This window comes from Staurois parvus, unplaced genomic scaffold (assembly GCF_062004578.1).
Source record: "Staurois parvus isolate SC_StPar_1 unplaced genomic scaffold, SC_StPar_1.0 ptg000439l, whole genome shotgun sequence".
Taxonomy (NCBI): Eukaryota; Metazoa; Chordata; class Amphibia; order Anura; family Ranidae; genus Staurois; species Staurois parvus.
The window spans coordinates 7728775-7743594 of NW_028318235.1; the positions used below are offsets into that span (position 1 = coordinate 7728775).

Consider the following 14820-nt stretch of genomic DNA (forward strand, 5'->3'; position numbering starts at 1 on the left):
CCCAGAAAGATATAAGGCTGTACTATTATCAATGCCCAAGAGTGAGGATTCAGATTGATGCAAACTCCCACCGGTGATCATTTAAGTTTAAATGTATTTTTACGAAGCTTTTTAAATATTAGATATATGTGTTATCCATAAAGACCAAGGGGGTATTGTCCCCTTCCAGCAGGCCTCCGACAACACTTGCAAAGTCATTCATCTTATTCATTTGCTGCAACAAAACAGAACCCCTGGTATGATTCTAGGCCTGGATATACATAAGGCATTTGATACTCTCTCCTGGAAGTATATGCACTGTGTTCTGGACATATGGGGATTCCCGCCACCCATCTTTACATCTTGACTGAAGGTTCTATACCACAGACCTTCAGCGAACTGTGGAAATCTCTCCCGTCAATCTTTCCCTTTCCTAATCCACAGGGGAACAAGCCAGGGGTACCCCCTTTTTCCTATACTTTTAATTTTGGCCTTAGAGCCCCTCTTACACCTTATCAACAGTCTTTGAAGGTTAGTGCATTCACGGATGACTTGCTACTAACCTTGACTCAGCCACACACTACCTACCTTTTTTCTATTCTTAGCTGTTTTTTCAATATCTCTGGCCTAGTAGTAAAGGACAAATCAATGGACCTTAATGTCTCTCTCCCTGAGGCAGAAATTAATTTATTAAAACAAAACTATCATTTCACTTGGCCTGCTAGCCACTTGGAATATCTGGGATTAATCCCACTAAATCCTATCACACCATCTATGAGGCCAATTATATCCCAAATTTCCATTCTCTTAAAACCTAGCTCAAGTCCTGGTCTCATCAACCCCTCTCATGGATTGCCAGTATTTACGCACTGAAGATGACTGTTCTTCCAAAGCTCATATACCTATTCTACACTCTCCCTGTTGCAGTTCCTTTCTTCTGTCTTAAAGTAATTTCAAAATCAGGTTCTATGCTTTATTTGGGCCAACAAGAAACCCCAGGTTGCCAAATACACCATGCTCATACACCAGAAACAGGGGGGTTTAAATGTTCTCAACGTCTCCAAGTACTGTGGTGGCTCAAATTGCACCCTAGACCTCCCTTTATGCAGCGCAGCATGCTCCCATATGGGTCTCTTACGAAGCACTTTCTTGTTCCCCGGTCTCCCCTTGTTCACTTTTATGGCTTCCCCAAAAATCTAGGCCCACGACTTTCAGCCCTCTAATGGCCCACTCGTTACACATATGGGACTCTACCAAATGCTCAAGTGGTCTAATCTCCCCTCATCTACCACTTCTTCCCCTCTTGGGCAATCTTTTATTTCCTCCTGGCTTCAAGTCCCCCAGCACCTTTCATTGGTGGGTTTCCCACAAACTTCAATGGGTCCACTCACCGGTCGTTCGGTTTACATCTGGGCAGAAATAAAGGACAAATACCAAGCTCCCCATACCGAGCTTTTCTGATTGTTACAAATTAAACACTGGGTGACTTTGGTGCTCACTGACAAAGACCTGACAACCTGATTGCCTCTATTTGAACATATTTGCCATCGGACCCCCTTTTTTGCTAAACTTTTTTCCATCCTCTACTCGCAGTTGACTAACCTCCGGGACCCCAAGCAACCACACTTGCGTTTCCAGGTGGGAAAAGGACCTTAAAAGCTCCAAAAGATATGGGCTCCTGGGCACCGATCTGGACAACCCTGGTTTCCATGGCTGCGCTATTCCAAGAGACGTCCTACACATATGGTGGACATGCTAGGGCATGCTCTCTCGGTTCTGGTCAAAGGTCCTTAAACTCCTGCAAGGAACCCGTGGCATATTCTTCTACAGCTGAAGCCCTCAGGCCTCACAAAACATCAGTTTAAGCTGGCTACTTATGTACTATTGGCAGCTAAACAAACTATAGCAGAAGCCTGGAAACAGCAATTCATATCCTTCATGGAAGTCCATAGCGGTCTAGATTTTGTTTCCTGGTTATTGAAAAACTCTCTAGCATTCTTTCTGATACCCAGGGCCATGGATAAGGGGGTACTACCAGTCCTCCTGTACGGGGCCCAGGCCATCGGGGGGCCCAGGCAGCTGGGTGAATTCCATGTGGGCAGAGAGGGTGATCGAAACGGTGGGGGCGGGGGGCAATTACTGGAACCAATCCCCTGTATGGCTCTCTATGCAGCAGCTGAAAGGTTTCTTCTTTTCCTCTCCCCCCCACTGGCTTTCAGCTGATGCAGAGAGAGCCATACAGGGGATCAGTTCAAGTAATTGCCCCCCACCACACCCATCTCCATCCCTGTGCACCATGCATTTCCCCCTGCTGCACAGGCTCCCCCCACCACTGCAGTGCTTCCAGCTTTCCTCCTCTCCTTCCCACCAACAGCTGCAAGCACACAATAGGATCCTTCAGGATGGAGAATGCCATATGTGGCAGTGTCACATTTACCAGCCCCTTCTTTTCCTGAATGAACACAAATGAGTGATCAGTAGCACTCACTGTATTCATTCATTGCTGAAGCATAATAAAGTTTTTTTTTTTGGGGGGGGGGAGGGGGGGCCCTGTCAGGTCGGCTATATGGGGCCTCGTTGTTTCTAAGAGCAGCCCTGAAGATACCCACGAAAGATTCCTCAAAATATGGACTCCATGGATTCAATATGCCCATCCTGCTATGCCAATAGGCAGTTTTACTTCGCTATAACCTCAGAAGGCTCATGGCCCAGGTTTAAGCGATTTCGATGTTCTCATTTCGACTCTTGCCTCCCCCCTCTTTTTTTTGGCTCTTCTGCAGGAATCAATTACGAAGTATTCTATATATTTTCTGGTTTGACTATACACTTTGTGCATTCATAATGCCACTATTTCTTTTGTTATTGCCGGAAGTTAGGCAACAGGCAATTTGCTCTTTATGCTGATATTATTGACACGATAAGGCTGATATTACGCTTTGAATACTGGTTATATCGCTACCAATCAGATATGTTTTTTCTATGCACAACTGCTTTTGCATTGTTGCCTACTATGGTTATACCCAACTTGTACACAAGACAGCAGTTGCGTTTGTACTCTCTAAACTCGAAAAATCCTCAAAAATTTATTGAAAGGAAATATATTAAGCATGATGTAAATATATCAGACAACTGTAATATTTGACAGGACTTCGTGTTGCTGCATAGGCAGGTCTGAATCAGGTGTTCATTTATTTGAAAATACCAAATAAAAGGATTCATTTTTGGTACTTCGGAATACATGACCAAATGATCCATGAAATCCAATGCTGTTCAGTGGCACACCATTAAAATATAAACATTTCCAAGGGGGTGACAGTGACTATAAGTTATGGAGCTGTTGGATCAGCAACACAGTTTTTTCAGAAGGAGGAGTCGACAACTGTAGACCTTGTATTCCTATCGGTGCTCTTAAAGTCTTTTTTTTTTTTTTTTTTTTTTTTAAAACAAAAACTTACCTGCTATGTGCCAGACTTTCAACCAGGGTGCCACCAGAGGTCCTCATGGATGCTGTGCCCCAGCTGCACCATACATCAGCACTGGGAGCCATCAGACTGCTGAGCAAAGTGAAAGCAAAGCAAGGGGGAGTGTCTACTGTGCTCTCTACCTCCCTCTAGAGTGCATTACCCGGCTGTGTGAGGAAAGGGCTGTATACATGCGTGTGTCTACGTGCGTCTGTGTGTCTAAAGCTGCACCAAAAAGTTTTTTTTATCTTAATATAGAAAATATAGTATTAAGTTACAAAAAGCCTTTACAACCACTTTAATGTTTTCTTTAAGAAGTTTAAAATGATCAAATAATATATTTAATACTGTATGCTATGGAAAAAGGCTAACAATTTACACTCAACTGCACAATGTATTGTTTGTATTAGACCAATGCTTTGCTAAAAGCCCTTCCACTCTCCAAATTTTAGTTTATACTAAATGAAGAGTATTTTTTAAGCTTCTGAATTTTACATAGCACCAAACATACTTTTGCAATCAATTGGGGGGGAAGAAAAGAAAAAAAAATAATACCACACACACACACCTATGTGAGGTTGTAAATAATTAATGTGCACTAAAAATAGACCAAGCAGCATTTTCTATGTTTTGCTCTGTTAAACAAATGGTAACCATTAAGGATTATTACTGGTATGAGCACGTCGTCACATGAAATTCATTTGTACACACCTTTAGAGCTGGAATTTACAATCTTCAGGGCAATGTCATAAGAATTTATTGCAAATACATAATCTGATTGCTGATAGTAGAAGTTTCCACGTTCCCTCTTCTTGTTGGCCAAATCCAACTTCTGCTGTCCAGTAAGTAGCTCAAGATCTGGCCCATCCTTCACTTCAAGAAGGGACACCTCAAGAACAAGGGTGGCATCAGGTGGAATATCTGGATTCCTTTAACAGAATTCAAATGGAATAATAAATGTGTATACAATAAAAGTAGTATTCCTTAAAGGTGGTGCTGAAGAGTTACATGAACTTGGTTTAATGCACGGGGATTGACTAAGACCATAGCAAAGAAATATTAAATAGTTTCCCATAGCAACAAGATCCATACACATACAAGCACATAGCATATTTGTATACAGTGCTGTGTTCGGGTAGTAGGATGCAGCAGACGTCACAATTTCTGACTCAGCCAATCAGAGGACGCTCTGTATTCATTCACAGAATGGCTGTTTTGTTCCAGTAGTGAGATGGGAAGTTCCCATCTCACTGCCAGAACACAGAGCTGTATACTGTATGTAGCTGAAACTACATACAGCTAAAATAGTGAGCGCAGCAGACACACTTGTTAGTGCAGTAATTTGTTCAGTAATTCGTTCGTTTGGACCAGCTTGGCCCAAAGAAAACTTTTTAAAAAGGGATATTAGGCTCCATGTATTTTTGTAGAGTTTTTCCAGAAGAAAAAAAAAAAACAAAAACAAAAACAACAAAACTAAACGCTACTAAAAAGCTCCTCATAGTGTTTTATTAGCATTTTTACAGTACATGTAAAAAAAAAAAAAAGCTGGAAAAAAAGCTAACGCTCCTAAATGCTTTTAAAACACTACCAAAAAAATGTTATTACCAGCGGTTTTTATAAAGTGTTTTTTGAGCTTAAAAAAAAAACAAAAAAAAAAAAAAAAACCAACACGTTAGCGTGCATGGAGCCTCAAAATGTTGAAAAGCACTTGAATTTTCCCAGTGAATGTTAATGAACATAAGATGAAACCCTACTGGTGGCATGAAAATAAAAGTAAAAATAAAATAAATTATTTTCATCAGCCAAGTTCCCATTTGCAAAACCTATATTGGTTTTATTTCAACTACTATGTTATTAAATATAAACCAATATGTTCCAAGCTTCAAATTGGAACTGGGCTCATTTAATACTGGTAAATTTACAACATATAAGGAAACACCCAATACTGATATAGCAACCACAGGTATTTTTTTCAATACACTATTTTTTTCTAGCTTTTATAACCTTGGTTAGAATTCACAGCTAGTAATAAATAGGTCTGAAGATTCCTTGAAGCAGGTGTATAAAAAATATACACTAAAATCAGAAAAACATTAATGACCACCCACCTATTATTGAGCAGGTCTCCTTTTTGCCAACAGAACAGCCCTGATCAGCCAAGATATGGACTGTACTAGACCTCTGAAGGCTTGCTGTGGTAACTGGCACCAAGCCATCAGTAGCAGATCCTTTAAGCCTCTGCCGGCTTGCATTCTTCCCATAGTGCATCTTGGCACCTTCTCTTTTCTAGGTATGCAATGCACACACCCCCGGCCATCCACATTATGTAAAAGAAAATGGGATTCATCAGACCAGGCCACCTCCTTTCACTGATTAGTGGTCAAGTTCTGATGCTCATGTAGGCACTTTCTGATGTGACAAGGGTCAACATGGTACCCTGACTGATCTATGGCTACGCAACAGACTGTTTTATTCCAAGAGTGAGACAGGAAGTTCCCATCTCACTGCTAGAAGACAGCACTGCAAATGGCATCGCATTGTGTGTTCTGACACCTTTCTATGGGCACCAGCATTATCTTTTTCAGAAATATGAGCAACAGTAGCTCTTCTATTGGATCAGACTACATAGGCTAGCGTTGGTTAGGCAGCTCATGACTGTCACCAGTTTTTCTTCCTTGGACCACTTATGTAGCTCCTGACCACTGCAGACTGGGAACATTCCACAAAAGCTGCAGTTATGCCATTGCTCTGACCCAGTCATCTAGCCATTACAATTTGGCTCTTGTCAAAGTCACTCAAACCCTTAAACTTTTTTCAGAAGTCGATGAATAGAAAACAGAAAAAATTGGCAACATGATCACATGCTAGTATATCTCATCACCCACTTTTTGTTATGTCTTATTTGAACAAACAAAACATTCTAATTGTTGGTATAATCCTCAGTGGAGAAACCGTTTGTATTGTGTACTATTGAAATGTTCAAAAAGTTGAAAACTAAAATACTGGGCACAGTGAATGCCCCATTGAATGATCTTTCATGAATGGTTGTTCAAAACATATAAAACGGGTTTGGCCAGTTTTACTTATATCAAAGAGCAACTGTAGGCAAAAAGTAAAACATTGCTAACAGACAGGCTTTTTTTTATTGCAGATGAGGCATTCAATGTCTGCCATCAGGAGATTTCATTGAAAATACTAGATGTTTGTTGTATGTATGTATGTATGTATGTATGTATGTATGTTTCCATTGCAGCCCTGAAACATGCATACTGAAAAGGAGCGTCAGAACTTCTCATCTCTATATTTGTTCTAGGTCTGTGACTAAGATAAGCATCAGATTGACAGCCAGAGAACTCAATTCTCAAAAGGAAAGTTTAGCCATGGCAGCTTCCTTTAATCTCTCATGACAGCATCTTTAAAAACCTAATATAGCAGATAAAGGTTCCAAAAAAGATGCTTTGAATTTGGCAAAAAGTGCTTTGTTGACATCTTCGTGCCAAGCATACATATAAATATGCCTTCTTCCAGAGGGCCGTGTAAATATGCGTTTGTGCTGAGAGCATGCTGCACAGCACATTCCCAGCACAAAGAGTTCTGGGTTTCATACGAATGATAGGGAACCAGGAGGTTCAGTTCCAGATCACCTGATCACTGTGATGGCCTCTGATTGGCCATCACAGTGATCAGTCACTGGATGTTCCCACGCCTGTTTTTTTTCTCCTCTAGAATGGAGAAGAAAATACATTGCTTCTTTTTAATCATGTAAACATAAAAAAGGGCGTGTAAAAAAACAAAAACAAAATAGATTAAAAAGAAAAAAAAAAAAACAAAAAAAAAAACAACAACTAGATCAGCGTTTGATCTAGGTCAATGTCACGGTTAGAGCAAGGGTCAAGTGTCATGGTCAGGGTCAGTGTCATTTAGGTAGGACTAAAAAAAAAAAAAATAATAATATTATGTATGCTATTTTTCCACATGGGTACAAACAACAAATACAAAATTAGTGACATTACTACAATCATGAGAAGAATTTGTGTTTTTCTTTGGTGATGGTAAGTTATGGTAATAGCAAGAAATATACAGGCATATAAAAAAAAAAAAAAAAAAAAAAAAAAAAAAAAAAAAAACACAACACATTATAATTGACCATCAAATGAAATCTCAATTTGTCCTGAAAACATACTATTTTGCTCTGGGACTTTGAATGAGGTGCAACATACTGAGCCAATGGATACATAATATATAAATGTATTGGTGGGTAAATACAATTCTCATAAAATAGCATAACAGAGATGCAATACACTCAGGCCGATTTGTAGCAATTTCATGATACAAGTGTTATAAATGGAGTTTCAGTTCAGTGAGTGAAAAAAGTATTTGATCCACAAGCAAAACATGACTTCGTACTTGGTGTAGAAACACTTGTTGGCAAGCACAGAGGTAAGACATTTCTTGTAGTTGGTTACCAGGTTTGCACATATCTCAGGAGGGATTTTGGTCCACTCTTCTTTATAGATTGTCTCTAAATCCTTAAGATTTCTTGGCTGTCGCTTGGCAAAAATTTGGCATAAATTTTCTAATGGATTAACATCTAGAGACTGGCTAGGCCACTTCATAACCTTAATGTGCTTGTTCAGTGTTCTGGCTGAGAGAAGAAAGTTCTCATCCAAGATTTTACAATGCATGGCCCTGCCCATTGGCAACTCGATGCAGCAAAGTTGGCCTGTACTTTTAGCATGGAAACAGCCCCAAAGCATAACGTTTCCAGCTCCTTGCTTTACTGTAGGGATGGTGATCTTAGGGTCAGTCAGCATTTTTCTTTCTCCAAACACGGCGAGTCAAGTTAATGCCAAAGAGTTCAATTTTGGTCTCATCTGACCACAGCACTTTCTCCCAATCCTACTCTGAATCATTTACATGTTCATTGGCAAACTTCAGATGGGCCTGTACATGTAGCTGTGGTCTCAACTGCCTTGAGATCATTCACAAGCTCCTCCCTTGTAGTTCTGGGCTGATCCCTCACGATCATCCTTACTCCATGAGGTGAAATCATGCATGGAGCTCCAGACTGAGAGCAATTGATGGTTATTTTGTATTTCATCCATTTTCGAATAATCGCTCCAACAGCAGTCTCCATCTGACCAAGCTTAAGTGAATCCAAAAGGTACCTGCCCCTCAGAACTGTGGCTTCATAAGCCATGCTGTTAAATAAAGCGAAGAAGCAGGATGGAAAAACAGACCCTTAGACGATTAGGCCCAGACAATCTAGAAGAGTCCACAGGGCATCTGCCAGGAATGTGCCCAATATGCCCAAGTACCTCTTCCTCCTAGACCGGTTTGGTGCAATGATAAAAGTAGTTGAAAAAGAATCTGGGTGGGCAGAAATACATAGATCAGGCTGAAACAATCCCTTGTCTACACCAGAGTGTCCACTGCAAAGGCCCAAGGGTCCCTGGACTTGGCAACAAACTTGTCTAGTTTAATGTTGTACTAGACACCAAGAGATCCACATCTGGCATTCCCCACCTATAGCAAAAGGCTGGAAAATCCCATTCCCTTGGATCCAGGTGCTCATGACTAAGATAGTCTGCCTGCTTATCTTCCACACCTAGGCGATGTGGACTGGGGAAAGGGATGGGACATACAGTTCTGGCCAAGACAGGATCTGCTTCTCTTAGAATGGCACAATTTTTGGAGCCTGGAATACAGGACGGCCAGTGAAACGGGCTGCGGGGGACACACCACCAGACCAAGGACAGGTAAGTGGTTGTTTTTTAAAAGTCAGCAGCGACAGTTTTTGTAGCTGCGGACTTATTTTTTGATAGGTGAAGTGGAAGGACTGCTCCCTAGCCTGACAGTCTGGAATTCTTTGTACAGACCTCTGATGTGGAAGAAAAGGCTTCCCTAACTTCAGCACTGGATTAGAAATCCACTACGTGAGGGAGAGTCTGGCCCTGGGGTGCAGATACATTGGGCAGTACAAGGATTGAATCTGTTTATCTCATGCAGCCAGAATGTTGAGTTTTAATGGTCTGGAATGAAACTGGGCATATCGTACCCCCTCGAAGGAGTCCACTAAGAGACCCAAAACCCATATGCTCATATGCAATCACAAAATGAGGGCTTCTTTTCTGCCTGAAGAGCCCTGTCATGATAATGAAGACATTGTGCAAGGCAGACAGTTTTTGGACAAAGTCGGGCCCAGTGCCAGATCCAGATACTCCAATCTGTGAGATGGGTCTAGTGATGACTTAGAGATGCTGAGGATCCAGCCGAAGCTCTGAAAAACTTGTAACATCTTGTTGGTTGATAGGAACAGAGAGGACTAATCCTAACAGGAGATCATCCACTCACCCTACAATGTGAATCCCCTGAGAACAAAGCAGGGCCAAGTACCTTGGTGAAAACCCAGAAGGGCTGTAGAAAGACCACTGAGAAGGGTAACAAATTGGTTATGCTGATCACAAACCAAAAAATGCAGATAGCATAAACGAGGAATGTCTACAGAGTATAGAGTGGCAATGACTGACCTGGCATTGTCCATGCAAAACTTCTGAATACATAGAAGTTGAAAAAATGTGAAATTTTTTGAGAGGAAAAAAAAAACAAAAAAACAAACATCTCCTTTTGAGGCCAGTCTTTATATAGGACAGACTCAACCAAAGAGGTTTTAGCTTGTGTAGGGAACATTAGGGACCCCATAATAATGTGACAGACTAGCTCCAATGCTAAAGAAGAGCATACAGATTCAAATCAGCAAAGCAACAGTCTCCTTGAGTTTCAGAAACAATTCTGCAGCAGTGTTTCATCCAAAACACATCTGTCAGCAATGAGTCTCCCTCACTGACTCCCCCTGGTACTGTGTCTGATTCAAGGGCCAAGTCAAAAGGCCAGTTCCAGCGGGGTTGTAGGAGGGTAAGGCTGTAGCCTAAAGGCCTCTACATTCTGCCCATAAACTCACACATTGTGACAGAAAATTCTTGCCTGACCATGCCAACTGAAGGATAAACAGCAGTCTTTTCAAACCCAAAAAAGAGAATAAATGAGCACCTTGAGTGAAGGTTTAAACACTACTTCAAGTAGCAGGAATAAGGAAGATTTAATCATTCTGACTTTGCCCTCAATGATGAGAATACTACCCCTCTCCCAAGGTGTGCATTAGCCACACCTTGGTTCTAGACCAGTAAAGTAACTTTCTGCTAACTTTATACTCTGCACTACGTGCCAAGTGCAGCCACCATCCCCCCCCCCCTTCCTTCAGCAAGATCAAGTGGGGAAAGGGTGCAGTCCCACAAGGCTCTTCTGTGGAGTCCATTGATTCAAAAGCTGCATAAAAAGCTGCAGTGGCTGGTGTGCAAAATGATCGATGAAAGCATAATCTTGAAAGAAAACCATCTGGTGAGGAAAAATAATGTTCATAAAAGAAGGTAAGGAAGGTGGGTTTTTCCCTGTGTAAAGAAGAGGTTGATCACCTAAGAACACCAGAGAAAATTGAGGCTAGCTGTGAGAGGGTGGGGTGTCCAATTACCTGAAGATAGGGTCATATAACCAAATTTTAATGATTTAAAGAAGCCTGTTGTGACAATTGTGTGCAATAGAGACATGGACGCTGTACGTGACAGCCATCTTGTTAGGCCTTAGCCATTTTGTCTCTCCTCTCCTCCCGCTTGAAATGGAATTCGTAGCTTTAAGTTGAACGGGCTTCAAAAGGGCCTCTTATCTTAAATAAAACACAGATAGAGGAGCTCCAGAGCTGTAAACCGCTAATTAGTCTGGTGCAGGAGGTCTGCTTTGAAAACCACTTTCCTCTGCCCGATCGTTAAACAATAACTCATTCAACCATGACCTGTTAGGCCATTAGGGCTCTAGGATACAGAGCGTGCCATAAAACGTCCATTCCACATGTAAGCATTTCACATACAATTAAGCAGGAACTGGGCACATTAATATTAGGTATATGTTTGAAAAGATCATTTTTATGCGAGTCCAACAAGATCATACATTACTATATTGGCACCTAGGAAAGAAGAAAGCAGTCTCTTCCCTCCTGGGTGACAAGGGTACGCTGTATTTGGTATCCCTGGGTTTGAAATAGAATTCTGAATATTAATGTCAGTTGCTAGAATACCACCAGCACATACTGGAAGTTATTAATATTAGTATGAAACTGCAGTTGGGACTTGGCCATTAACTTAGGGGCCACCTAGCACCCATCCCCAAACTGGATGATTGGTCAGTTCTCAGGCGACACCGTTTAATATCATAGAAAAAGACTGACAGGCCTGGAGAAGGAAGCTCTCATTTAACATCAATCAAGAAACATCTAACGACTTGAGAGTCAAGGCAACCTTTTTGCTCGGACAATTGGACTCTGCTTAAACCAAGGACTTTGCAAGTATTCTGCCTTCTTAGCTCCTTTCTTTTATTTCTCCGTTGCATTTTTGTTCTCTTTATGTCTTTGTAATATCTTTTTCTGTAAATATTTTAATTGAACTATTTTGACCTTTTTAGTAATAAACCCTATTTTGAAAAGTGTTGAAACTGTCTAAAGCTTTTAATGCAAACTAAAGAATCCCTGTATCTTTAAGAGTGCTACTGTATGTAGTAATCATCTGAACATACTTGTCTGTGGTGACAGTGTGTGTTAGACGTTTATCATAGTGCTAAAATCATAGTGTTAGTGCTAAGATTTCAGAGTTTCCTCCTTCTCTGTAAAAAAAGTTGTGGTGGCAGTGTGAAGGTTTGTATAATTAACCTAACCCAGTAACAATCGGTCTCAGGCTGCTGGCACACAGATTGTGGTCCCGCGAGCTGCAAAATCTTTGTGCATGACGCAGCTGAGAGCGGCATTTTTTACACAAATGACCTTGCGGTGCGAGATCTCCTGGTCCTTTGGTCACGAGTTGGTGAGAAGGGCGGGGTCGAACGCCGCATTCCGTTACACCTGTGTGCTGTGCTGCATTATCAGGAAGCTTGATTTTTCTCCATCTTTTATTTGCTGCATGGCTGTTTCAGGTCAGTAACTTTCAAGTCAAAAAACGATCAGAAGCCTTTTTTTTTTTCTTCAAAGGCAGGCAATGACCTTACACATATTTCTCTTGTGAAAGGAAAAAAAAAAAAAAAAAAAAAAAGAAGAAGGGGGATAAGGGCACTTACAGTATCTTATAAGACTATTAGGATTGATTATGGAATTTTGTGACCTCTATAAGTCTAGTCTGCCAGCATTTCATGTGTTTAAACGTCAACTACAATTCTTAATTATATACACAGTATTGCTATTTTCCACACATGTTTTAAATAAGTAGCTATGGTTGTGATCAATTATTGTGTAAGAGACCCAAATGACATATGTAGGAGATATATGAACATGAAAGAGCAAATTGGAAACTCACCTTCCTTGCTTCCCATAGCAATATTTAGCATCTGCCTCAATTATCGCAGTCTCTCCAAGCTCCATGAGCTGCACACACAGATCCATGCTCTAAAATAAATAAAAAACGATGGCTTTGTACAAAATTGCAATGAGCAATAAGATCAGAATCCAAACTGGAAAATCAAAAATGTGTAATAAAATTGATAAGAATAGGCCATTAACCACTTGCCTACAGGGCACTTATACCCCCTTTGTGCCCAGGCCAATTTGCAGCTTTCAGCACTGTTGCACTTTGAACGACAATTTCGGGGTCATTCAACATCGTACCCGTGTGACATTTTTATCATTTTTTTTCACACAAATAGGAATTTAATCACCACTGCATGTTTTATTTTTTGCGCTATAAACAAAACAGTGACAGCGTGAGGAAAGTGCTGCCGATAACAGACAACTGTATTTAATCCGTGATCTGCTGTGTCATTGAACACAGCTGATCACATGGGAAAAGGCCGCTGTGATTGGCCTTTTACCTCATCACATGATCAGCTGTGTCTGTAGGACACAGCGATCATGGAGATCGCCGGGTGCATGCGGGAGGGCGTCATATGACACCATTTTCAAACAGATATATATCTATCTCACATGCGGTAATGCCCTGTCCTGCAAAGAAAAATCCATGTCTGAACATGATCCAGCTTTCGGGGTATGTCTCCTTCTTCAAGGTCCAGGCAGTACTACCTTAGATAGTACTGGCTGGACCTTGAAGAAGAGGACATCCCCCGAAAGCTTGTCCTCAAAATTGTATGTTAGTGCAAATAAAAAATGTATCACGTCAGTACTCAATTGTTTCTGTCGCAAGTGCACTAATACGGCTACAATCATCTCAGCTGAGCCTCAGAAATAGTTACATGCAATCATATGCTTGAACATTTGTCATTGTCCTAAATAAAGGATTGTCATTGTGTTAAATAAAGAATTACAAAGAAATGAAATAGGGAACAATTTCAATAGGAACCATAGGGTGTTTATTGAGGACTGAAACAAATGCAGCACTACAACATCTATGTCTCCATCGCCTTCCTTCATTTCATCCTCCAGCAGGTTTGGAGGTTACAACTCTGATTTGTGAGAGAGAGAGGGGAAGTGTTTTGACACTCCTAGAACCTTCAGTTTCCAGTGGCCAAAAAGTTTTATGAAGAATTCAGACATCACCTGTAGGAAGCCTGCATACAAGCCATGGTCTATGAATACAAGCCCTGTGCCTTGTATGATTAGGATAAAACATTTTGCTGTCAATTATACTTTAGGGCCCCTTTCATACGAGCGTTCCATCAATCTGTTTTTGGCCAGCTATTAAATGGATCAAAAATTAACTGCAATATATCCCTATAGGCAATGTTTTTTTCTTGGACCATACAGGTTTGTCAAACCAACCCAAAGCTGCAATATTCCAATTTTGTTGACCAGAACAGTAAGGAATAAATGTAAATATATATAAGGAATGCACATTCGTTTACATGTGGCACCCATATGGATTACATGGGTCTGGTTTCCTACATCACAGATGTCACATGTCTGACCCGATTTGACAGGGGATTTGTCTAAGAAGCCCCACTGAGAAAAAATGAAAGCATATTAAAAAAAGGGACAGAAAGCAGTCATAGCCAGCATAAAAAAGCCTTTCCCTTGCTTGTAAGGAACCATGCTCTCTTTTTGGAAGCAGCAGCCTTTTTACAGCAGTCTAAGAACACCCCAATCCCACTTAGTAAGTGTAACATTTAAAATAAAGTTTAATGCTTGTGTAAAATATTACAAAAATCCTCATGACTATACACTCACCGGGCTTTTCTTTTTTTTTTAAAAAAAAAGGTACACCTGCTCCAATTGCTTGGTATCACAAATTGCTAATCAGCCAATCACTTGGCAGCAACTCAATGCATTTAGACATATAGATGTGGTGAAGGCTACTTGCTGAAGCTCAAACCGAGCATCAGAACAGGGATTTAG

General features: G+C 40.8%; 1 protein-coding gene across 1 annotated transcript in view; it reads right to left on the minus strand.

Annotated features, from left to right (window-relative positions):
- Nucleotides 1–14820, minus strand: part of FKBP8 (FKBP prolyl isomerase 8) — a 106313-nt gene that overhangs the window by 37481 nt on the left and 54012 nt on the right. Inside the window, exons 4-5 of the mRNA XM_089687912.1 lie at nt 12833–12921; nt 4152–4369 (exon numbers count right to left, since the gene is read on the minus strand). Coding sequence (XP_089544038.1) covers nt 4152–4369; nt 12833–12921 — 307 coding nt within the window. The remainder of the gene's footprint in view (nt 1–4151; nt 4370–12832; nt 12922–14820) is intronic.